General features: G+C 41.1%; 1 protein-coding gene across 7 annotated transcripts in view; it reads left to right on the top strand.

The window, feature by feature from the left end:
* The window catches only part of TLK2 (tousled like kinase 2), a 145020-nt gene extending 119941 nt beyond the window's left edge, over window positions 1-25079 (top strand). For 4 of the 7 annotated variants that reach the window (XM_023553783.2, XM_064270962.1, XM_064270960.1 and 1 more), the window contains 7 exons: window positions 709-800; window positions 9356-9445; window positions 12862-13031; window positions 14305-14443; window positions 17946-18057; window positions 19543-19650; window positions 22924-25078. In XM_023553783.2, the coding sequence (XP_023409551.1) occupies window positions 709-800; window positions 9356-9445; window positions 12862-13031; window positions 14305-14443; window positions 17946-18057; window positions 19543-19650; window positions 22924-23097 (885 nt within the window). In that variant the 3' untranslated portion in view covers window positions 23098-25078. Of the gene's footprint in view, window positions 1-708; window positions 801-9355; window positions 9446-12861; window positions 13032-14304; window positions 14444-17945; window positions 18058-19542; window positions 19651-22923 lie in introns of all 7 variants that reach the window. The other 3 variants (XM_064270966.1, XM_064270965.1, XM_064270963.1) reach the window with 1 other exon arrangement.
* Window positions 25080-26178: the final 1099 nt, after the last annotated feature.

The raw sequence follows: 26178 nt of genomic DNA, 5'->3' as shown, positions 1-26178 counted from the left end.
TGGAGAGAGCTTGGCCCTTTCTCTGGGCAGTATTGGGGAAGTGACTTAATATGACTAACTTCCGGTGATCTTGGGATCAGAAACCACTTTTCATTTACGTAGGTTGATGGGTGGGACTAAAAGCAGGGCTGTTTTTTAGGTTTTTCCTTTTTTTTATTTTAATAAATACATTATAGCAAATTACAAGGTTATTTTCTAAACAGTCATGCCAGAGAGGTGGATTCTGCGGGATTATTTCTTCAAGGAGTAATACAGAGCCTGGCAGGCAGCGTGTGTTCCCCAGCATTGCAAAAGTGGCAGGACTTAATGTTGGCACCTGGAAAATCCTGTGTCAGCTAAGGGATGAGAGACAGCCCTAAGGGAAGACGGTTCTAAGTGAGGGTAGACAGTGTCCAGAAAGAGAATTGTTTGGAAATGACTGTTAAGACATGGGCTGTCTTTCTGTTTGTGGTGTATACTTGTTTTTATTTTCTAAACCCCTTGGTGCCAGTGCGTCTGGAGACTTCTAAATTATCTGATCACAAGATTCAAGAAGATGGTTGCAAAACCAAAATAAGTATGTGATGTGTTGTCGTCTACTGATGTTTTTATTTAATAATGTATTTTAGACTTTGATTATGTTGATCTGTTAAATAGAAGCCTCAAGTCGGTTGTCTGTGATTCTCGTTAGCATTTATTCTGAATTTAATTTATTCGTTTTCTTCACAGGCATTTGATCTAACAGAGCAAAGATACGTAGCTGTGAAAATTCACCAGTTAAATAAAAACTGGAGAGATGAGAAAAAGGAGAATTACCACAAGTAAGTGATACTAGAATGTCTGCTTTTTCAAAATCTAGTAACAGGAGCTGTAGTTTGAGCACTGTGCTAAGAGCTTTATATGTATTTTTGTTATTGTTGTCATTTCATTTAATCTTCACAGCAACCCTAGGTGAAAGGAATATATTCTTCATCTTACTGGTGAAGAAACTGATATGTAGAGAACTTGAGTAATATTTTAGAAGTGACTGAGCTGGCATTTAAATCCCCTTCCATTGTGTCCCAGAATACACAATAAACAAATAAAGCCTCAGAAATCATTGTTGCTTATCAGTAGAAAACCAGATGAGAGCGTCCTTTAGTGGTACAGGGACCCTGGGGCGCTGTGGGTGGGGCTCTTTATGCTTCTCCAGTCATTTCCTTGTTGAAGGAGAGAGTAGGGTGCCTGTTTGACTTGTTCAGCACTCGGTGCTGTGCCCTGCTCCCCAGCCACAGCTTGCCGGTCTCCCAGGTCTGTCTTTAGGGTCCCCTTCTTGGGTAGGGGGTGGGGAGGGTGATTGCTTTGAAATGAATAGTCATTACATGTGCAGCTGTGAATTTCTTTGTTCCACTAATGTCAGGTTTTGCTTGTTTCCTCCAAGCTTCAGAGCATTAAAGTTCATGGATAATTTACTTTGGAGGCCACGTAGATTTAATTTGCTATTAGATTCCCCCCTGGGCTTAATTTTGTTTCCTTTTCATAGGTACAAGTATTGAATTAGACATGTCCTACCTCAGAAAGGAGAAAGCAAACCTCTTTCAATAGAAACAACTTGTCTCCTTTCTATAAATGCAGTTTTTTTTATTTTTTATTATAAATAGAGCATTGGAAGAAGGAAAAACAGTGGACTTTGAAGTAGCCTTTTAGTGACTTGTAAATCTCAAGGGGGAAAATAAAGCATTTCTGCATCAGCAGCCAGTCCTTGGAGCATAGACCAAGGCAAGTCTTGCTTTATACCCATTATTTATCAGGGACCTAGGAACTCGTCCTGTTTCATACAGGTTGGCCATGGTGCTAGGCACCGGAGAAAAGGTTCCTGTGGCATTAAGGGCAATAGGGCTTAAGGAGAGGTAGGAAAAGGGATGGTGTTTATGGTTTGTGCACGGCACCCTGCATGTGTATCTTATGTGACAGGCAGCTGCAGTCCAGATGCTCCCGAGGAGCAGTTACATTATTTTAAGTACATTCCAGTCACTTGACGTGCAGGGATGATTGGCGCGCAGCCACGAATGCCAAGAGCACTTCAGAGAAGAAAGCCACATGTTGTACTGACATGACCAGTTATATATGAGAAATGCCCCTGTTGTACTGAGACTCCAGGAGTCCCTAAGCGTGTTGGAAGGATACATGCTTCTCCTTAAAAATACCCTCTGGTCATTAGCCTTGGAGCCTAGTCAGCATCTTGTGTGTGCATTGACCATGCTAAGGCAGTTGACTCTGCTAGGGATCACCTGTGGTCAACCTTGTGAAAACTGTTCCTGTGCTGGGATTTATACATACCTTGCCTAGTCTCCATATCCAGCTTTTAGGCTCTAATGTTGAATACTATAGCAACTGCAGGTGGGTGCTCTGCTCACCGTTGTCTTTGAAAGCCAGGGCCCTGTACCTCCTTGGCACAGTTGTCAAGTATCTTGAGTCCTGGTGGGACAAGCTTGGGTATCTTTCTGACATTTCTTTACCAGATCGAGACATAGAGCAAGTGAACAGGATTTTCCCATTTTTCTGAGCTGTTTAGCATTCCAGCTCCAGGCTGAAAAACATTTTTTTCCTCATCAGAGGTAGAAATCATGGTGCCTGAGCACCTTCTATAGAGCCTTTTGGGCAGGGGCCATTTCCCAGCTGATACACTGGGGTGAGGGCAAAGTTTTTGTGACCTCTGTTCATGCTGAGGAGAAATTCTTATGTACTCCCACCTTTCTTTGAATTTTGCTTGCTAAGTATTACGAAATCATAGCGGTGAATTTCTGGCCACCAGTAATGGTAAACTGGCAAAATGTCATTGACTCTTTTGAACATGAAAAGGAGGACATAAAAGATTTTAGAGCATGCTTTAAAAATGCAGTATTACGTTAAAAAGTAGTATAATTCAGTGTTGTGATAACATAAAATATGAAAATATTACTGTTACTGATCCTGCATAGTAAGGTCTTTTCATTGCTTTTCCATTTGTGGGGATGATGTCCCATATGGGATCAAGATATTTATTTGGGTAAAAAAGAAGGAAAAACTTGAAGAAAATAAAAGACTGTAGCTTTGTTTGAGCTCTGTTTTTTCTGCCTTTTCCTTCTCTTCCCCCACATACAAAAACAAAGCTGATTGTTTTACTTTTGGATTATGAAAGTATTAATAAATACTACTAGATATCTTTAACTCCGAAAAGTAACAAAAACTCTGCAGTAGGAAAAATTTCATATGCAGCTCTCCACAGAAATAATTGCATCTGAATTAGTTAACATGCTCTCATTAGAATAATTCTTTTAATTTTCTAAGATAAAAAAAGCATTTTGAAAATCTAGATATGTATTTGTTTACAAGAAAGGAAAAGACGATCACATTAGTAGACAAGTTTCTTCCAGTTTCTTACTAAAGTCTCTATGGCACATTAATCCTTTGGATGCTAAATTCAAAGTTGAACACGTGGGGGCCGTAGCACAGCCCCTGCCTACATGGAGTACAACAGGTGAGCTTGACGTTGAGGGAGCACGTTCAGTGATGCACAGCAAATTCACTCAGGTGGCAAGGACTTAAAATAACACTTCCTCTGATTCTTAATTTTTCCTCCACTAGTTTTCTCTATTTTCTGTACCTTGTCTGAGAAATTGGTGTCTACTTTGAAGTCCACAAAATGAAGACGCTAAAGTAGAGTTGCTGTTGAGTTGATTCTGACTTACAGAAACCCACGTGTGTCAGAGTAGAACTGTGCTGCATAGGGTTTTCGGTGGCTGTTTTTTTGGAAGTAGATCTTCAGACCTTTCTTCTTAGGCACCTCTGGGTGGACTCAAACAGCCAGCCTCTCGGTTACAGCTGAATGCTTAACCATTTGCATCACTAGTCCGTAGGTTTCTAAACCTTTTTTTTTTTTTTAAAAAAAAAACAGTAGCACCTTTATTTTGCCAAATGTAATATTATACGGAATTCTGATATATTAAAAAAAGACAAAGGTGGAGCTGCTTTGGTGGAGTGGGTGGTGGTTGGGCCATTTGCTCAGTGTCTCCACGGGCTCCAGAGGCATCCATCTCCAGGGAACACACTTTAAAACTTGTGATGTGGTGTAGCTTCTTCATTGTGATGAAACCGAAGCCCAGAGATGTGGAGCCACAGAGCCAGAACTGGAAGCCAGATTGCTTGGTCCCCAGTGCAGTGTGTGTTCTAATGCTGCTCTGCCTCAGTGCTGGGAAAACACTTCAGAAAGGCATAGAGGTGATGAGATGAGGCATCAGAAGAAGCAAAAACTGCTGAAAGTGACAGCTTGAAAAATAATCCTGATCAAACAGTGTTTCACATGGGGAAAAGTGTATTTAATTGGTTTTAACTTCCTAGCCCTCCCTTCTCCTTCCCTTAAATTTTTCCTCGGTTTTTCTTTAGTTGAGTCTTTTCTCTGTACTGTTGACATTCAGAAAATAACCACTTTTTAAAATCTTATGCTACCAACTTGAACACATAGAAAGAGAACAACAAAAGAAACCCTCAGGCACCAGATGAAAACAAATAATAAAAATTAGAGCAGAACTAAATGAAGTAGAAAACAGAAAAACAATTGAAAGAATTAACAAGACCAAAAGCTGATTCTTTGAAAAAAATCAACAGACTTGATAAACCATTGGCCAAACTGACAAAAGAAAAACAGGAGAAGAAGCAAATAACCCGAATAAGAAATGAGATGGGCAATATTACGACAGACCCAACTGAAATTAAAAGAATCATATTAGATTACTGTGAAAAACTGTACTCTGAACAAATTTGAAAACCTAGAAGAAATGGATGAATTCCTAGAAACACCCTACCTACCTAAACTAACACAAACAGAGGTAGAACAACTAAATAGACCCATAACAAAAGAAGAGATTGAAAAGGTAATCAAAAAACTCCCAAGAAAAAAAAAGCCATGGCCCAGCCGGCTTTATTGTAGAGTTCTACGAAACTTTCAGAGAAAGTTAAAACCACTACTACTAAAGGTATTTCAGAGCATAGAAAAGGACAGAATACTCCCAAACACATTCTATGAAGCCAGCATATCCCTGATACCAAAAAAAGACACTACAAAAAAAGAAAATTACAGGCCTATACCCCTCATGAACTTAGGTACAAAAATTCTAGCCGATAGAATTCAACAGCACATCAAAAAAATAATTCACCATGACCAAGTGGTATTCGTACCAGGTATTCAGGGATGGTTCAACATTAGAAAAGCAATTAATGTAACCCATCATATAAATAAAACAAAAGACAAGAATCACATGATTTTATCAAGTGATGCCGAAAAGGCATTTGACAAAGTTCAACACCCATTCATGATGAAAGCTCTCAGCAAAATAGGAATAGGAGGAAACTTCCTCAACATAATAAAAGGCATTTATACAAAGCCAACAGCCAACATCAGCCTAAATGGAGAGAGCCTGAAAGCATTCCCCTTGAGATCGGGAACCAGACAAGGAGGCCCATTATCACCGCTCTTATTCAACATTGTGCTGGAGGTCCTAGCCAGAGCAATTAGGCAAGATTAAGAAATAAAGGGCATCCAGATTGGCAAGGAAGAAGTAAAAGTATCTCTATTTGCAGATGGCATGATCTTATACACAGAAAACCCTAAGGAATCCTCCAGAAAACTACTGAAACTAATAGAAGAGTTCAGCAGAGTATCGGGATACAAGATAAACATACAAAAATCAGTTGGATCCCTCTACACCAACAAAAAGAGCATCGAAGAGGAAATCACCAAATCAATGCCATTTACAGTAGCCCCCAAGAAGATAAAATACTTAGGAATAAATCTTACCAGAGATGTAAAAGACTTATGCAAAGAAAACTATAAAACACTACTGCAAGAAACCAAAAGAGACCTACGTAAATGGAAAAACATACCTTGCTCATGGATAGGAAAACTTAACATTATAAAAATGCCTCTTCTACCAAAAGCGATCTATAGATTTCATGCAATTATGATCCAAATTCCAATGACTTTTTTTAATGAGATGGAGAAACAATCACCAACTTCATATGGAAGGGAAAGAGGCCCTGGATAAGTAAAGCATTACTGAAAAAGAAGAAGAAAGTGAGAGGCCTCACTCTACCTGATTTTAGAACCTATTATACCGCCACAGTAGTCAAAACAGCCTGGTACTGGTACAATAGTTACATAGACCAATGGAACAGAATTGAGAATCCAGACATAAATCCATCCACATATGAGCAGTTGATATTTGACAAAGGCCCCAAGACAGTTAAATGGGGAAAAGACAGTCTTTTTAACAAATGGTGCTGGCATAACTGGATATCCATCTGCAGAAAAATAAAGCAAGACCCATACCTCACTCCATGCACAAAAACAAGCTCAGAATGGATCAAAGACCTAAATACAAAATCGAAAACGATAAAGATCATGGAAGGAAAAATAGGGATGACGTTAGGAGCCCTAATACATGGCATAAACAGTATATAAAGCATTACTAACAATGCAGAAGAGAAACTAGATAACTGGGAACTCCTAATAATCAAACACCTGTGCTCATCCAAAGACTTCACCAAAAGAGTAAAAAGATTACCTATAGACTGGGAAAATGTTTTTAGCTATGACATTTGCAATCAGCACCCCATCTCTGAAATCTACATGATACTGCAAAAACTCAACTACAAAAAGACAAACAACCCAATTAAAAAATGGGCAAAAGATATGAACAGGCACTTCACTAAAGAAGACATTCAGGCCACTAACAGATACATGAGGAAAATGTTCACGATCATTAGGCATTAGAGAAATGCAAATCAAAACTACAGTGAGATTCCATCTCACTCCAACAAGGCTGGCATTAATCCAGAAACACAAAATAATAAATGCTGGAGAGGCTGTGGAGAGATTGGAACTCTTATACACTGCTGGCGGGAATGTCAAATGGTACAACCACTTTGGAAATCGATTTGGCGCTTCCTTAAAGAGCTAGAAATAGAACTACCATATGATTCAGCAGTCCCACTCCTTGGAATATATCCTAGAGAAATAAGAGCCTTTACACGAGCAGATACATGCACACCCAAGTTCATTGCAGCACTGTTTACAATAGCAAAAAGATGGAAGCAACCAAGGTGCCCATCAACGGATGAATGGATAAATAAATTGTGGTATATTCACACCATGGAATACTACACATTGATAAAGAACAGTGATAAATCTGTGAAACATTTCATAACATGAAGGAACCTGGAAGGCATTATGCTGAGTGGAATTAGTTGCAAAAGGACAAATATCACTGCTCTTACTCAACATTGTGCTGGAGGTCCTAGCCAGAGCAATTAGGCAAGATTAAGAAATAAAGGGCATCCACATTGGCAAGGAAGAAGTAAAAGTGTCTCTATTTGCAGATGGCATGATCTTATACACAGAAAACCCTAAGGAATCCTCAAGAAAACTACTGAAACTGATAGAAGAGTTCAGCAGAGTATCGGGATACAAGATAAACATACAAAAATCATAAGAACTCGAGAAATAGTTTAAAGAGAAGAAAATATTCTTTGATGGTTACGAGAAGGGCGAGGGAGGGAGATTGGGAGAGGGGTATTCACTAATTAGATAGTAGACAAGAACTACTTTAAGCAATGGGAAAGACAGCACACAATACAGGTGAGGTCAGCACAACTGGACTAAACCAAAAGCAAAGAAGTTTCCTGAATAAACTGAATGCTTTGAAGGCCAGCGCAGCAGGGACAGGGGTTTGGGGACCATGGTTTCAGGGGACATCTATGTCAATTAGCATAATAAAATCTATTAAGAAAACATCCTGCATCCCACTTTGAAGAGTGGTGTCTGGGGTCTTAAACACTAGTGAGAGGCCATCTAAGATGCATCAATTGGTCTCCACCCACCTGGGTCAAAGGAGAATGAAGAACACCAAGGACACAAGGTAATTACAAGCCCAAGAGACAGAAAGGACCACATAAACCAGAGACTGCATCATCCTGAGACCAGAACTAGATGGTGCCTGGCTACAACCGATGACTGCCCTGACAGGGAACACAACAGAGAACCCCTGAGGGAACAGAAGAGCAGTGGAATGAAGACCCCAAATTCTCGTAAAAAGACCAGACCTGAGGGTCTGACTGAGACTAGAAGGACCCCGGTGATTATGGCCCCCAGACCTCCTGTTGCCCCAGGACAGAAACCATTCCCAAAACCAACTCTTCAGACAGGGATTGGACTGGACAATGGGAAGGAGAGGGATGCTTGTGTGGAGTAAGCTTCTTGGATCAAGTGCATACTTGAGACTATGTTGGCATCTCCTGCCTGGTGGGGAGATGAGAGGGTGGAGGGGGTTAGAAGGTGGCGAAATGGACACGAAAAGAGAGAGTGGAGGGAGGGAGCGGGCTGTCTCATTACAGGGAGAGCAATTGGGAGTATTAGCAAGGTGTATGTAAGTTTTTATGTGTGAGGCTGACCTGATTTGTAAACTTTCACTTAAAGCACAATAAAAAATAAAAAAAATCTTACCCACGCTACCACATTATGGAAAGTTTCTGTTTTCTGACTCTTATATAATGCCCTAAACTAAATACTACTGGATTACTTAAAATCTGTTACTCTCTTTATAAATAAGAACTAAACACTTAAAAAATTGATAATTACATTGTATAAACATGTTCTCTTTTTAAATTCAGTATATGATACGTAATCAGTTTTTGTTCCTGATCTTATTAAGTGATATTAAATTGGAAAAGAACTTTAAGAAAAGATACAAGTACAGCAATATTGAATTCTCCATCCTAAGGAAACTGAGGTTTCCATAGTTTCAATAATTCTGTCAGTATCACGTTTTCTTACAACAAATAAAAGCTAATAGCACCTTAAATCCTTTTTGCAAGGAGATGATATTTAAAGAGAAGCAGACAAATACAAAGCACTCCTAATTGACCTAATTGACTTACATAGCCAGTAATTCTTTTACCCAAGGAGTTTACATGCCAAAATTGATCCCCTTGATGTGACTTTAGCATATAAACCTTTATAAATAATGAAGTATTAGCGTTAGAGGAGAGGAAAGAGAACTTTCTTTGTAATTTTTAAGTCTGCGATGTTTGGGTGTAAATATAAAAAAGGTGAGATCATAAAATGGTCTTGAAAGGGGTAAAAGGTTGACATCCAGTAAGTATTTGAGCGCCTACTATTTTTTCAATGACTTCGTAGGTACTAGATGCACAAAAAGAAAAATCAGAAGAGGGGACCAGGTGGACCTGAATAGAGCAAGCAGGTGGAAACAGTGAAGAAATAAGGGAATATTTAGGGATATCCTTGAAGAGTTTAAAAGGCAGGCCAAGATACCTTCTTGTTAATTTTCCTTTTTATTTACAGGCATGCGTGTAGGGAATACCGGATTCACAAAGAACTGGATCATCCCAGAATAGTTAAGCTGTATGATTACTTTTCACTGGACACTGACTCGTAAGTGCTGTGCCATTTTAGCTTAGCTTAGCAGTTAATGTTATTTCAATATTCAATATTATTCAAGAGTAGACTGCAAGAAAACAATGGAATAGAGCTGAATTCTGGGTCCAGGAAATACCCTCTGAGAGAACCAATTATGTTAATACGTGGACAAATGACAGAGTGTGAATTCAGATTTGGGCCAGCAGGACATCTCTTGGCCAAAGGACATGTGCAGTTGTGTGTCGGCAAATGTTTAACAACCAGTTTGGTGGTGTGAAGAGGGGCTGATTTGTAGTGTTTACCAGTTTTCATGGTATAAGTACTCCCGCCATAGCCAATGTCGAGTTACTGACTTTTTTAAAAACAGCCATTGAGATAATAATTCACTTACCTTACAGTTCACCCATTTAAAGTGTACAATTAAATGGTTTTTAGTACATGCACAGATAGAACAATCATCACATCATCACAGTCAATTTTAGAACATTTTCATCAACTCAAAAAAGAAAACCAGTACCCTTTAGCTATGATACCCTTATCCCTTCAGCTCCCTACCCCCCAGCCCTAAGCAGTCACTAATCTGATTTCTGTCTCTGTAGATTTCCCTATTCTGGACTTTGATATAAATGGAATTATATAGTACCTGGACTTTTATGACTGACTTCTTTACTTAACATAATGTTTTCAAGGCTTATCTAACTTGCTGATAATACCATATTTTGCTTGTTCATTGTCCTATCAACCGTTTAATAACCAGCTTACAAAATTCTGAAAATTTTAACAGTTGGCTCTTGGGAGCTGGTACAAATTGGTGCCAGCATGCTTCTGACATGCACCAGTGAGTGTGGACTGTTGGAGTCTCTCCTTTCCCTGGAAACTCTAAGGAACACGAACAGATCTTATTTTGAAGTACCAGCAACGTGATTCTACCTTAGCCTAGGACAGGGCATGAATGTGGCATAAACGAGGGTGTAGCCCAGTGCTGCCTGTTAAAATGAGTTCATAGGCGCAGAGGATGTTAGATTTGGATGGGATCCCAGAGTCCAGCCTTCTCATTTAATGGGTGGAGATTTGAGAACCAGGAGAAGTTAAATGACTTGTCTAGGATATTTGATAATCTTGGGCATCGTTGCATTTTGTTACTTGGTATAGGGAAGCTCCAGAGCCTCTGGATTTACGAATGAGTTTAGAAATATTTCAGCGTTTGGAAATGTTTTCCCTGTAGGAGTCTGTACGGAGTTAGGAAAAGACACTCTAGGTCTAGCCTGCAGGTATTCCCCTTGGGCCCCAGGGTGATTCTAGGAGTTTTGGCTTATTCCTGCCAGCAGCTGTCTCAGAGGTTGCTATACAGAGAACTGGCTCATATTTGGAAATGACCCCAAAGGAGACCATAATTCCCTTTGGAAACATGAACTGCCCCCCTCTTCCATCCTCTCAGAGGCTTCCCTTTTCAGTAGGGTTGCCTTTGCACCGGGCATAGCCATGTATTTTTAGCATGGAGTAGGGCTCAGAAGGGTACCTAGTTAGAGGGCAGGGTGGGGAAACTGGAGACTTCCCAACTCCTGGGCCAGGTCTCACAGGGTAGCCTCACTGTGTTGCTTTGTGTAAATTTCTTGAATACTAGATAGACCCCAGCCCTCTGAAATTTAAGTACAAAAGTTTTTTCAATGATAAATGATTGGATTATCTGCCGTTTTGAATTGTGTATACACATCTTTCAACTAATGTGAAAAATTGAGTTGATTCCGTGCTATTCTTGAGTTGTTTGTTCTTTCTATTGTGTGTATGATGGATTTTCATAAAAAATAAGTCAAGCCATCACTTTAGAAAGTCTCGTGAGAGTCGTTGGGGTGTTAAAAGTGGGATTTTATTCCTAGTTTGCATGTGGGTCAAAGAACCAACCACTGAGCAGAAGACTCTGTGTTTCAGATTTCAGCATCTCAGATCCGATCATGCATAAACTTCAGATATTTGTTCTTGAGTAGGGAGGGCCCTAGCATGCCCTGGTATGTTTCATAAGAAGCATAAGCTATTGTTCAGTTTGAGGATTCCACAGGACTGCATGTGGCCAGTGCTTTTTTGAGGCCTGAAGATGCCCAGAAGCGCCCATAGTGCTTGCTCTGAGCCTGTTTGCTCTCAGATCGGTTCCTCACCCTTTCCCCGCTCTGCAGCCTCAGTGTGTTGACCTTTATAGTCATGTTTATCTGGCTCCTGCGTCAGTTGGCATTTAACAGGGTCCCACCAATGGAAGGCAGAGATTGGAGCTGGGGGGGCAGGGAGGAGAAGCCAAGGCCCCCTGTCCTCCCTCCTCCCCTCCTACTACCCGGTGACTCTGGCCCCTGGGTTCTGGTTGCACCAGCCCCTCCTTCTGCCCCTCTGGCCTTAGGGTGCTAATGGCTTCCCCCTGTAGACCATCTCTGGGATGAGTCACTGGCTGTTTTGTCCCTGGCATCATCTGTGTGATCAGCTCCATAAATTAAAGCCTCTCTGTTTTAAATATTAACTGGTTTCTATTTCCTGGCTAGACCCTGACTGTTGCACCCCACACTGTCACAACTTAGAACAATTCAAAAAGTATCTCTGGGGGATATTCAGTTTAGAAAGCCTTACTCAGTCTATAACTGCCTTAGAAGATAGACATATGACCTGTAATGCCATGAATGGTGTATAGATTTAAATTTGGGTCCGTGTAATATATGAAAGAACCCATACTATATAACACTACATTTGTTAGGACCACAGATACTACTAAAACCTCCTGTACACCTTTCATTTAGTGAGGAGAAATTGTGGTGCAGTATGGAGCCCCAGTGGGTGGCACAGTGATTAAAAAGTTTGGCAGTTGGAATCCACCAGCCACTCCTTGGAATCCCTATGGGGCAGATCTACTCTGTCCTTTAGGGTCGCTGTGAGTTGGAATTAATTCAACGGCAGTGGGTTTTTTATTGTGCCAAAATTTGAGGAGACTTTGTATGCAACCAGTTCTTGTAACCAAGGCAGACCCTAGGTTCTTCTTCACTGCCAGCACATGGGGATATATGATCTGATGTTGGCAATGAGAAGTGATCACAATATGCTTGTTTAGAAGTGGATGTGTGACATGGTGTGGGAAGGAGATCCTCCAAGAAAATATCTAGCTTACTATAGTTCTTGTCAATATTCTCATAGTCTGGATTCAAGAAGAGGTATGTATCGTAGGTGAACTTTAGCACAATAGATTCCAGTGTGTGGAGAGTGTGCAGACTCATCACCAAGAGAGTAAGCATTTTCTTTCTATAAACTGCTGAGGCAGCTAATACTGAAAAAAAAGGAATATTTTAAGGACCAAAGAAGAAAGGAAAAAGCTAGTATTACCCTGAAGTTTTCGCTGGAATTGATTTTAAGCTGCCTGCTCTTGACCCCTGGTAAAACACTGGTCTGTTTGGCTTTAGGTTTTGTACAGTATTAGAATACTGTGAGGGAAATGATCTGGACTTCTACCTGAAACAGCACAAATTAATGTCGGAGAAAGAGGCCCGATCGATTATCATGCAAATTGTGAATGCTTTAAAATACTTAAATGAAATAAAACCTCCCATCATACACTATGACCTCAAACCAGGTAAGTCTAACTCTTAGGAGACAGGATTGGTGGCTTTGCTTTGCTCTTATAAGTGATATTTAATTTTATAAAGTTAGAGGATTTGGCAGGAGCTAAGAAGGCCTAATAACTTTAGATTGCCTGGGTAGGTGTGGGAATAAAAACCACGAGGTGCTGGGTTTAGGAGGGCAGGTCCTGTTAAAGACCATGGAGGAACAGTGCCCTGTCTTTAGAGCCAGGGTGGTTTAGGATGTCAGTATTATTAAGAAAGAACTGTTCTGGCAAGTTCAGTTTTGTTTTTTCCCATTACTCACACTATGTAGCATTTTCTCCATTCCAAGTCTCTTTGATAAGTGCCCAAAAAGTTAAAAACTTTGCACATCTGCCTCTCATTTCATTCATTTCTGAGCAGAGTTTTTTCATCTTTTTGTACAGTTACTATCTACGTTTCATCGTCACCAGCAAAGAGTAGAGAACAGTCATCTCAGAGATCCCACAGGCTTCTCCCCTCCTGTTTTCTTTTAATCTTTCCTCTTTTCCCTTTTTTGGTTATCCTCAGCTGTTTTTGTTTTGTTTTGTTTTTTTTTTAAAGAAGTCTTTATGTTCCATGTAGACAGTTCTAAGTAACTTAGCTCGGGTTTTAGGAAAATGATCCCTATTCTCCTCTTGGTGTGGTGGAGTCATTAAATGCTTTCCCTTTCTGGACACGCCATATTAAATCTCATTATTCTTTAATGTTCCAGTATAATTCAGGTGACTAAAAATTAATTATGATGAAGTGATTTTTTATAAAAGATGGCTATTGTGTGATTGGGTTTTCCAGCACACTTTTTCATAACAAACTTCCCTGCCATCGGAGCTGTAGGTGGCACTGTGGTACTAGCTTTGATTCCCTTGTAGGTTTTATTTAGTTTTTCCCTGAAACTACTGTTCAAAACATAGTGGTTTAGGGATCCTTCCAGAAAATTCAGTTGAAAATTTCCCGCCATTTTTGGCCAACTTTAAAAGTGGTGTTTTACTTTAGCAGTCTCCCCTGCTCCCCCCACCCCACCCCCGCTCATAGTAGTGTTTTTGGCACATTAAGCAGATGATTTTTGGAAAATAGAAGTCTGTAGCCAGACACCGAGGACTCTCCCCCAGCATCAGGCCTCCAAATCGCTTTATTCCAGGGACTCAGATGTTTACTTTTGTGTGCAAGAGTTTGCCATCATTTGCCCCTTGGCTATTATCACCTAGGATTTTTCTCTTAATCAGTAAGTCTCTGCTTATTCATGAAGTTTTTTTTCTTTTTTAGGTAATATTCTTTTAGTAAATGGTACAGCATGTGGAGAGATAAAAATCACAGATTTTGGTCTTTCCAAGATCATGGATGATGATAGCTACAATTCAGTGGACGGCATGGAGCTAACGTCACAAGGTGCTGGTACTTACTGGTAGGTATCTGGGAGGGCTGGGTGGGCTGCCAGGGAGACTGGTGGATATGTGCTTGGCTGCTGTGCTGAAGCATTGATCACTAATAAACGATATTTGTACAGTGCGAAAGCAAAAATGCTGCAAACCAAAGCAAACTTTCATCCCCAAATAGTTACTGTCTTTTGAGCAGTTTGACTCTTTGTACTTTCATCAATTTGTCTTAATTTTTCTTTCTTTTTTAAAAACTATTGAGAGGTTATATGTGACCACCTGTTTGAGATACATGTTTCCTCTGCAGAGCTGGCCTTACAAGAGATTGTTCATGTGGTGTGATATAAAGACAGTACAAGTGCGGGTCTCTCTTTTTATGGGCTCATGGGATAAGTTGCCTGAGGGTGATGGACTCTCAGGAACTAAGGAATTATGAAGATCAGCATGTAAAGTAACCACAGCATCACATGAAATCCATACAGGAAAAAAATGAGCACAGTTTACCAAAGAAGTTTATCCATTTCTGTGAGACGTGATCTAATAGGTTTTGGGGCACAGTTCTTCCCATCTGTTTTCACACATCTCCCAGGCCACAGCTAGCTCTGCGTGCCTGTTCTGTGACCTGTTCTACCTCTGCCTCCTAGTACCTTTGGCAGAACCATAAAATATACGTGCAACTCAGGCCTATAACTTTGTCATTGAAAAAGAGTATTAACAAAGCTCCTTTTTACTTCTGAGGTGGAAAGATACAGTAACACAAAGCCACATACTGAAATGTGTGATTCTGAACATGGAGAAAGTCTCCAGTAGCATGAGGCGGGGGGGCGCCGGGGGGCGGGGGTAACACATGCTGTTATACCCCAGTCAGTTGGTCAGATAACTTTTCTTTGGGACTGGAAGGCCTGGGCCTTAGGAGAATACTGTCTGGGAATGAGGGTATCCATGAGGAAGCAGACAGGGAAGAGGGGGCTGCCCTTCACAAACACGGGATCAGCCCTCTTCTCTGAATCCTACTGAATACACCATGAACATAAAATTTCTACTTTCCATTGCTTCTTATTGTTTGTAGAGATAGCACCTATAGTAAAAATCAACCCTAAATTAAAACTTCAAAATTCTAGGTTTAAAATAGAAGCTACATTTACAGTGTGTTTATTCACTGTGGTGGTTATTGTGGGTTGGTGTTCCTGTCACTAGTTAAACGATGCAAAAATATATGCTGTTAGAAACTCTGGGAACAGGTCTATACCACTGCTATATAAATCCACTAGACCTTGGATTGGAGCTTTTTTTGGGTGGAGGTGGGGATAGCTTGTTTTTTTTTTTTTTTTTTTAAAGGTACAGCTGTTTCATGTTTAAATTAGTTTTCTTATTATTATCTAGTGCTGTTTGCTAAGCTATACAAATTTAGTGGTTGGAACTTGCATAAAAATTATATATATGTGTGGGATTTGCCTCAAAGTAATCTGTTTGGTGTGGTGGATAGGAGCTTAGACGAACAAAGATTGGTCTCGTGTTGATAATTACTGAACCCGCATGATGGTTACTTGGGGGGTTATTTTGCTGTTCTACTTGAGATTATATTTGAAATTTTTCATAATAAAAGGTAAGGTAGAGATGAGCCACTGGGAGAATTAAATTGTATGGGTTTCTATGAAGATTTGAAGAGTTTCCATATTGGTAGAAACATTGTCATAGTCTCCACCCTCAATATGTCATCCTCTTATGATGACCCAGAGAGAGACAGTAGGCCGGGAGCATAATAACAGATTCCAAGTGCCCGTTTGCAGTATTTGGTTGTTCCGGAATTCCATGTTGAACACACTTCTTAGTAGGCCCTTAGAATCATTTTTCTGTATAAGGACTTTTATTGTGATGGAATATGGAACCATGATGGTCTTTTAAACAGAATTTAGTGTAGTATCATAGAACTGTCTTCTACTCTCCTTCCCAAAGTCCTTAATAGGGAATTAAAATGCTTATTATTTTTAATATTATGTGGGTGAAGAACTAGTTTATTTCCTTATTTACAGATGGAAAAACTTAGACCTAGAAAATGATTTGCTTACCAAAGTGACCATGTCTTTTGTAGTCTAAAAATTTTGCTAATTTACTACGCTTGCCCTTTCCCAACACCTCCCCAAATTAAATACATTAAAATTACCGTTTTAGAATAAAGGTTATGTTTGTTATTTATCCAAGATCATATTTACTTATATTAAGAAATCAATAACCATGAATTCTAGGGCTCAGGAAGGTTTTAGTGGCATTTGGTGGGAAGAGCCATTCTTTTTATAAATTCTTTCGTCTTTCCTACATTTTCATTTCTTTGCCTTTTTTCCCTCTTATTGAGTTACATCTAAGTTTTTATTCTTCAGTGTGTGTTTTGGCTAAAAGTCTTCATTGTGAAATAATCTAGTCAGAGGTATTAATCATCCAGAACATCTGTTAAAAAAATAAGAATACGAAATTACTATTTTAAAAAAGAAGAAACCCTGACATCTGAAACTAAATTTGATAGAGATAGTGGATTGGAGAGGGAACATTTTCTATTTCTCACCTCTTATAATCTCTTTTAAGCTGTAAATTTAGATTTTTATACTAGGAGCACAGCAGGGTCCAAAATAGTTTTTCACAAAACGAATTTTGCCAGCGTGAAATCTGCTGAAATCGATTAGTATCTTTAGAATTCTGCATTCCAGTTCTGCCATGGCTACGACTCCAGACAACTAGTGGAAGCATATTTGTTTGGTTTCTTAAATGCCAGGAGGCACCTACCTTCCATACCATACAATTTGGTGTGGTTAGCTGTCCAACTCTTTAGAAGCCAGTGGTGGGGAGGGAGGAATTCAGATGAGGATTGAGTTGTGCTAACAACGAGTTTGGCTTTTGCTAAACTATTTGTTAGCCTTCCAGTAAGCCCCGGATCACCCATAAAGTAGGAAATGTAATTTGGGCTTTAATGCTACCATTGATTAGATATTGGAATTATTTCCTGCCTGGATTTCGCAAAGAGGCCATCTTAGGAAGACAGAACAGACTCTCCCCTCAGAGATCTGTACTGGCTCCTGAAGTCCTTTGGATTTTTAAAACAGTTACTTAAGTTACAGTTATCCCTTTTAGCCAAAATGAAAGGAAACCCACACCACTTCTAGTCATATTTTAATGTTTGCCAATTGAGCTATTGTAAAAGGGAATGCACTTCTTTTGTGTCCCTTCTCCGCCCTTTAATTTATTGAATGACACATGATACACAACGATGGGAAAGAAGTTTGGGGTGGGTAAAGTAGGGATGAGGGAAAATATTTCTCTCTCAGTAAATTGAGAAATGTATTTTAAGGCCCTACAGGCATTAACAGCACCTTGAGTTAGAGTGTCTTTTCATTGACTTTTTCCAAGTTTAAGCTGCTTTGTAAGCTGATAAAATTCACATACTATATTCCTAACAAGGTCTTCTACTTTGCCTTTTTTGTACATGTCTTAGATTTATGCAGTCATTTCTCTAAGAATTTTATTTCCCCTTTGTCCCAGGTATTTACCACCAGAGTGTTTTGTGGTTGGGAAAGAACCACCAAAGATCTCAAATAAAGTTGACGTCTGGTCAGTGGGTGTGATCTTCTACCAGTGTCTTTATGGAAGGAAGGTAAGAAAGAAGGTCTGATGTAGTGGCTTGACATCTTCCTTGGGTGGCACAGGTACTTAGTGGCTCAGTATGAGTTACTCCCTCAGCATTAATTATTGAGTTACACAGAATGGAATCCTGAAGGTGATAGTTCGAAGAAAATACCGACTTAATAATAAAAGCTTTATGCATAAGCAGAAATTCTTGACCACAGGGCACCTAACGCGTCCTACTGGACTGTTGAAAATACATATTTTTTGCTGTTCTCCGTATAGGACATATTTTGATTCTGATACATAGGGAATTATGTGAAGTAGTTTATTAAAGTACATCTTCACAAGAGCCATCCTTAAGGGTCCAGGAACTGAAACTTGAAATCCCCAAAGTTCTTTATTCCCAGCCACCTCGTTACTTAAAGCCGTTGCTAATGAAAACGTGCTGTGTATTTCTATACTGGGGAGATAATGTCAGGAAGTATTCATCATCTGTTACCTCCGATCAAGGTGTCATATCATTTGAGCAAGCAATAATCTAGGTAATAAACTGTTACCCAATGAATTTCACATCTGTCTTTCCTCATGAGCATAATATCTTATGAATGTATATAGTAAGATCCAGTCGTGTATTTATATTGCTAGTTCTGCTTTCATTGTGTTTGTATGCTTCAGTGCTGCCCATTGGGCTGTGTGTAACTCTTTTGGTAGTTCTACAGTCCCCCTGGACTCTTAATATTTGATTACAATCCCTAGAGCTAGCTTTTAATTCAGATTTCAGCTTTCTCTTTAACTTCTCCTTGGTCCTTTCTTTCTTTATCCTACCTCTCTAAAATGGGAAAACTCTTCAGAACTAGTAAGGCTTAGTTATTATTTATAATCTGTGATAATGTTGAAGTGGTGCTGATAATGATGATAGAGGTTATCTAGAAAGAATTGTTTGAGATCTCTCACTAGAAACACTATAGAGGTGACTCTGGGTTTGAACTTATTTTTTAAGACTATTAGAAAATGGTAACTTGGGGCACAGGTGAAGCCACTAAGTAGCCCCAACTCTTGTTTTTCCCCTAATCTCCCCTTTATGCATTCTACTCTTTCTTTTCCACCTTTTTATCTGTGTCTTGAGTCTGCCAGTTGCACACATAAGTGTTGTTTAAGTTCACAGGTACACCATTCAGAACAAGAATTGCTGGTTTTTGCTCTGGATCTTCTTTTTCTTTACTGTCAACACAGCTTAGCGGCATTGTTATAACGTTACAACGTAGGAGATGCTACTTACTCCTGGCCCCAGCTCTGCCTGAACCTGGATGTTGGACCACAAGCAAGATACTTAAGCTCTGAGTCTTTTCTCCCTTTACCTATAAAAGAAGAGGATTAGAGATCACCTTCAGAGTTTCTTCCAGCAGTTCTCTTTGGGAGATGCCTTCGCCTTTCCCACCCCTGTGGTTTTGAATCCTGTTCTGTTTAGTTTTAACCAGAGACCCACCTTTGTTTGTTTGTTTTTATATGATAGCCTTTTGGCCATAACCAGTCCCAGCAAGACATTCTACAAGAGAATACTATTCTTAAAGCTACTGAAGTGCAGTTTCCGCCAAAGCCAGTAGTAACACCTGAAGCAAAGGTAAGTTTTGAACCACTAAAAACCCCAGTGCCGTCAAGTCGACTCCAACTCATAGCGACCCTGTAGGACAGAGTAGAACTGCCCCATAGAGTTTCCAAGGAGCGCCTGGCGGATTCGAACTGCCGACCCTTTGGTTAGCAGCTGTAGCACTTAGCCACCACGCCACCAGGGTTTCCAACCACTGGCCACCTGAAATGGTTGCTCTGCTTTCATTATTTCTTTGGGTAACTATGGCTGGATTATTCAGTACAAAATTCATGAGTCATTATAAACATTAGTATAGGCGTGAATTAGTATTCCTAAGGACAGCAGACAGAGGAATATTGCTTATACCCTGTCCATCCCATCACTCAAGTCGAATATGGGGAATCCTGATGAGTAGATTTTCTAATCCATGACGAAGGCCTCCCTACAGGCAGAGAAGGAGAGGGAGAGGAGACTGTGCTGCAGAGATGTACCAGGTATTGTGGGAATCTGAAGGATACCCAACTTGGTGCCTATCCAGGGGTTGTGATCAACTTGGGGAGTCATACTAGAGTATAAAGCACTCAGTGAAATAGCGAGTGGTCACAACGGTAAATTCCGTAGCAATTGGCGAGGGCATTACAGAAAAACTAATTGAGGCAAAGGAAACATGGAGTGGGAGGTGGAGAAAGGAAGTTATAAATAATCACTTCAGCTTTGGTACATGTGCAAACCAAGATTCTAGTAGCTACCATAGTTTTTCCTTGCTCTGTTCTTTATTTTTATACATTAACCAGTTCTACTTAGGTAGGCGGTCAGCCTCATTGGATCCTGTGATTGGTTGGCATTTTTTAAGTCAACCTGAACAGTTACAGACCTGATTCCTTTTCTCAGTGTTTGGTTTCTATTGTCCCTTCCCAGTGTACCCATGTGAAGTAGGTTAGGAAAGAGCCACTTTTCAAAGTGCTTTGGCTGATATGTTACATAGTAGGAATAGCATCTTTCCCAGGTGTTTATGATTCCCGATCAGGGACTTCCTGCCCCCATCATTCAACAGTGTAAGTACTACGTGCCACAAAAAGTAAATCTGCAGGAAGTTTTCTGATAACATTCGCAGGGCAAATGCAGTGTCCTGGCCATGGTGGGAGAGGGCGGTGCAGGGCAAAGAGGCTCGGCTTTGAAGCCTGATGGACCAAATTTTGGTGTCAGCTCTGCACCCAGTAGCTGTGTGGCTTTGGGCAAGTTTACTTAAACTTTTTAACTGCTTTTCCTTATCTGTAAAATGTGAAGACAAAACAACTTCCTTGAAAGTAAGGTGGTTATGAGGTTTAAGTGACTTGTGTAGCGCCCAACACTTGATACCTCCAGCAGTTGCCCTTATTACCCATGCCACAGCTGCCACAGAGTTGATACTGGGAGACTGGAGTGAGTGGCCTGACAGGTGTTTAATTATACTCATCTCTCAGGCCTTTCTAAACTGTTTCTTCATACTTTTGTCAAATTTTGGTGTTTGTGCAGTTAAATAGGTGAACAGATGCTCCTGAAACTTCAGAGACTGTTAGATGGACCTATGAGTAATACAGAAATATCTCCAAGTCTTTCCACTAATTCTCTGCACTCTCCCTCCACTTCCTCCCTCTAAATGTGCACTTCTCCAACCCCCTAGCCTTTCCCTTCTACTCCTCCAACAACAAATATTTATTGAGAGCCTGTTAAGCACTAGGCACTGTTCTGGGCAGTGGAGATGGAAATATGAATGTGTAGCAATGAACTACAAGACAGGGCCCTGCCGTTAAGGAGCTGACATTCCAGTAAGTGAGAGAAATAAAAAAACAGATACGTTTCAGATGGTAATAAATGTTATGAAGAAAATAAGTCAGGGTTGGGGGAGGCAGGGAGGTAGGAACATCTCTTAAATGGCGTGGTGAGGGCAGACCTCAGTGATGAAGGAACAGTGAACAGAATCTTGAGTGAGGTGAAGGTGGGAGCCATGTGTCAATCTGGGGGCAGAGCACTCTGAGCAGAGAGGAGAGAAGAGAGCTGGGATGTGAGGTGGGCTGGTCCTCAAAGTAGGCAGAGCGGAGCAGAGGGGAGAGTGGTGGGAGCGCTGGGCAGGGCTGACTGTCAGGTCTGATGGAAAGCACTTGCAGTGAAGGTCTTGGGGCAGCAGTGTGATCTGATTGCTGTTTCAGTAGCCCACACTGACAGCTGTGCAGAGAAGACTCACAGTGAAAGTTTAATTGACCACTACACAGCCCAGGATAACATGTTGAACTCTCCTTCCAGGCAGCTCACTAAGAAGGATTCAGCTTTAAAGGCCACAGATCATTATGTTCGTTCTGTGAATTCGTTTGCATCTTCCAAATGCTTATATCTGGCAACTACTTACAGATGTCTTTGACTTTGAAAAACCAGGATTGGCATTATGCTTTTGTGTTTTGTTAATTAAACATGGAAAAATAGAAAATTGGTAGCTTGTTGCATATTTTAGATTTTTAAAAATTGATTCAACTATTTTAAATGGTTACATTAAAAAACTTTGATTAACTAGAACTGTCTGGTTAAAAAATGAGACGTAGGCAGCAAGTAGGAAAACCCAGATAACCTATTTAAGGGCCTTTATCATAAGAGTTGTAGAAACTAAGACTCTGTAGCCTCTCTAAGAAAACCCCCATGTTGGTGGCAGATTTGGATTCCAGAGCAAACCCTTCTCAGCATGCTGTACTCTTGGGGATGCAGGTCCTATTCAGGCTTCCTTCACTGCTTAGATGTGTGTCTGATCGTTTGCTTCATGACCTTCTAGAGAAGAGGAGGTACATAGGGAAAGCATTTAATGGTCTGTGATACATGGTGGTGTTAGTCAAAATGCTGGTCCCCTTACCCTGCGTGTGGTGGTAGTTTGTCGTTACAATTGTCCACTTCCGGGAAGTTCACAGGAGGCTATGGCTTGTAGATGAAGTTAGACCATGCCCATCCAAACCAGCCAAGGCAACAAGAGATATTTTTTGTTGGTCTTAGTGCTTTGGGGGCAGAAGTATTTCGAGGCCATGGCCCTCCCCCCACCTTTTAGGAATGGGTATCCCCTCTGTGGGGAAAGGAGACAATGACATCAGTGAGGTGGTGCTGCAGGGGTGCCCCCTTCCCTCATCTGCTCTGGGTCTGCCTGGTAGTTTTCATGGAAAGGCCCTAAGCCCCTTCTCTTTAGGAGATATTTGCTTTGGGCCCTGGGGTACCACAGAGCCCCATGGTGGTCTCTTGGTGTACCAGGATTATCTGCCTCGGGCTTCCTCAAGAAACTTTGCTTTGCAGGCGTTTATTCGACGATGCTTGGCCTACCGAAAGGAGGACCGCATCGATGTCCAGCAGCTGGCCTGTGACCCCTACTTGCTGCCTCACATCCGAAAGTCGGTCTCCACAAGTAGCCCTGCAGGAGCTGCTATTGCATCAACTTCCGGGGCATCCAATAACAGTTCTTCGAATTGAGACCAACTCCTAGGCCACAGACTGTTCAGCACACAAAGTGGACAAATGGCATTCAGCGGCGGGTTTGGAACATAGCGAATCCGAATGGATCTCATGAAACCTGTACCAGGTGCTTTTATTTTCTTGCTTTTTTCCCATCCATAGAGCATGACAGCATCGATTCTCATTGAGGAGAAACCTGGGGCAGCTCTGGCCAGGCCTCGTAGGAAAAGGCCCCGCCCAAGGTTCCGGCGTCAATGGCCACTGTGTGTGGCTGCTATGAGTGAGGAAAAATTAAAAAGAAAAAGTGGTTCCATGTACTGTGAACTTGAAAACATGCAGACTCAGGGGGGGTCCCTGATGCAGTGCTTCAGATGAAGAATGTGGACTTGAAAATACAGACTGGGCTAGTCCAGTGTCTATATTTAAACTTGTTCTTTTCTTTTAATAAAGTTTAGGTAACATCTCCTGAAAAGCTTGCAGCACAAAGGCTCAGCTGGGGATGGTGTTTGACTTCGGAGGAAAAAAGTTGCTATTGCCCGTTAAAGGCACTAGAGTTAGTGTTTTATCCCTAAATAATTTCAATTTTTAAAAAACATGCAGCTTCCCTACCCCTTTTTTTATTTTTGAAAGAATACATTTGGTCATGAAGTGAAACCCGTATTAGCAAGTACGTGGCAATGTCCATTCCATTCAAATGCAGCTTCCTCCTCCGTCTGGTCTCCTGTTTGCAATTCCTCCTCCTGTCAGTAGGGAGAAGATTGAGTGGGAGTACTGAGATGTGTGGGCTTTGCCGGTGGACAAAGAAGGAGGTTAGAAGACTGCAGCTTGGAATCTCTCTAGGTTTGCAACTATTTCTTCACAATTTGAACACTTGACGGTTGTCCCTTTTAATTTATTTGAAGTGCTATTTTTTTAAATAAAGGTTCATCTGTCCATGCAGTCCTCTTGGATTCTCTGAGTATAGTGGCTATGGAAACTGGTCCTAAGGTAGGCAGAAAATGGGCCAGGGAGCCATGTGCTGTAGGGATCGGCCGTTCCTACCCACAGTCTTTGTGTGCTTGCTTACTGGTGTACAGTTCTTGTTAACCACATATTAAAACTTGATCAGCGCATAAGCCTTCCTCTGTTAGATCTTTTGGCAGGAAACAGCCTCCCACCATTTCTCTAAATCTGTGAGTGTGTGCTGGTGTGTGTGTCTATGTATGCGTGTGCACGCACACTTTGTCTAACTCACTGGAATAGAGTCATCAAGTGGAATTGAAAAAATAATCTCAAGGGAAATAGGTATTTCAAATACGAACATTCTTTTAGAACTTTTTTTTTAATTGGTTGTTTCTGAGATATATGATCAACTGAAGATGGAGCTGAAATGGGAGACGCGTGGCCCCACCATGCCCTTGAAACAGCAGAGCACTCGACAGTAGAGAGGGAAGGAGGCCAGAGCCTGCACATGTGGTAGCCAGCTTGGAATGTTACTGACATATGTGGCAAGAGCGCTCAGCCAAAAACATTTAAAGATGCAGCATTCAGGCCCGCAAGTTCCGTGAGCTGGGGAGGACAGTCAGGAAGGGCAGAGAGCTAGCGACTCTGGTCTTTCTTTCACATGCAGGAGATGTCACTGGTGACACATTTTCTAGACCCTTTGTTTATTTTGTGGACCTGCCGCACTCTCCCCAGCATCAGGCAATCTTAGGGAAGATGGAGTGTTTCAAAGCAGAGAGAAGGTCTTTGGTGGGTATTGTCTTGTGGAACTCTGAGTGGGAGGAAGTCAGTCCCAGAGACTTCTGTGCCCCCAGCTTTCCTATACTGTTTTGTTGCATTGTTCAAAAGTATGTATACACACACACACCTTTTTTTTCTTTCCCTTAAAACTGTAGCCTCTGAAAGCACAGAGCACTGTAGGGTCTCCCAGGCTGAGCCAGTGTTGAAAGGATAGTGACTGAAGCATACATAAAGAGGTGGAGGGAGCTGGGCCCATATTTAAACTCACTCATAATTAAGTTCTATTCCTTTTTAACCCTCTCTCATTCAGTGATCTTGTAGGGTTTTTTTTTTTTTTTTTTAAGGCTGAAAAAATGCTGCCTCTTTAAGCCTTCTCTCTAACTTCCTGTCTCCTTTTATCCCATGGGCTTGTAAGTGAAGCTGTCAATCTGCTTTTTCTGCTTCTCCCTTTGCTTTGACTGGGACTGGGCCCTGGTTGGAGCTGACTGGGCTTGGCTGAGTCTGGGCAAGGCCTCTCCCAGCTGCAGGAGACAAGCCCCAGAGAACATGCAGAGTGCTGACCTTTTTCTAGTCTGTTAAGTAGCCAGTGAAATCACCGAGTGGAGTTCTTCCATGACGTATTTTGTTAATATGGGTTTCACTTTTTCCAAGGATAGTCCCTTATTGCCACAATGTTCATTTATTTTAAACAGTGACAAAAAAAAATGTATTAATTTGTAATTAAATCCAACCAGACTGTTTTGGCCTTTCCCAACATGGGAGGGGAGCAGGGGAAGGATATTAAAAATAAGTTTTAAGAAGTTCATTTCCCAGCCTCTTGATTTTACTCCAGCTCTGCAGCTTCACACGGGGCCCTTACACCTAGGGTGTATGTAGGGGACTCCTGGCAGCTGGCTGAGTCCCAGTGGACATTGCAGGCATGATGGGAATGTGTTGATTTATGTAACACCTTTTGCACCTTCCATATGCCAAGCACTATACTTGGTGGAAATACAGCAGTGAACAGGATAGGGAGGGGACAGCCTTCAGCTGAGGGCACTAAGTCCCAGGAACGAATGAGTACGTGGGTCTGAGGGGCAGCTTTTTAAATGGAGAATGGCCACTAAGGGCCATGTGTCCCCACTTGTGTGGCTGACCACCTCTGTTGCTCTCTGTTTTAGGAAGGTTTGTCTACCTCCTTCCCTCTGCTCTGGGAAGGACAGTTTCCTCCAGCTGAGATGATTGACAGTCAAGGAGCTCTTGTGTTTCTTAATTTAGAAAATAACTCTCTTTAAACATAGTTGTCTCTTTTAGAATCCTAGAGCTGGGAGCAAGCATCTGGTCCAGCTCCTTGCTTCTCAGAAGGTGAGGTTTATAACTAAGCTGACCTACCCTGCT

Source organism: Loxodonta africana, chromosome 18 (assembly GCF_030014295.1).
Source record: "Loxodonta africana isolate mLoxAfr1 chromosome 18, mLoxAfr1.hap2, whole genome shotgun sequence".
Taxonomy (NCBI): domain Eukaryota; kingdom Metazoa; phylum Chordata; class Mammalia; order Proboscidea; family Elephantidae; genus Loxodonta; species Loxodonta africana.
This window is presented reverse-complemented; position numbering and strand designations above follow the sequence as displayed.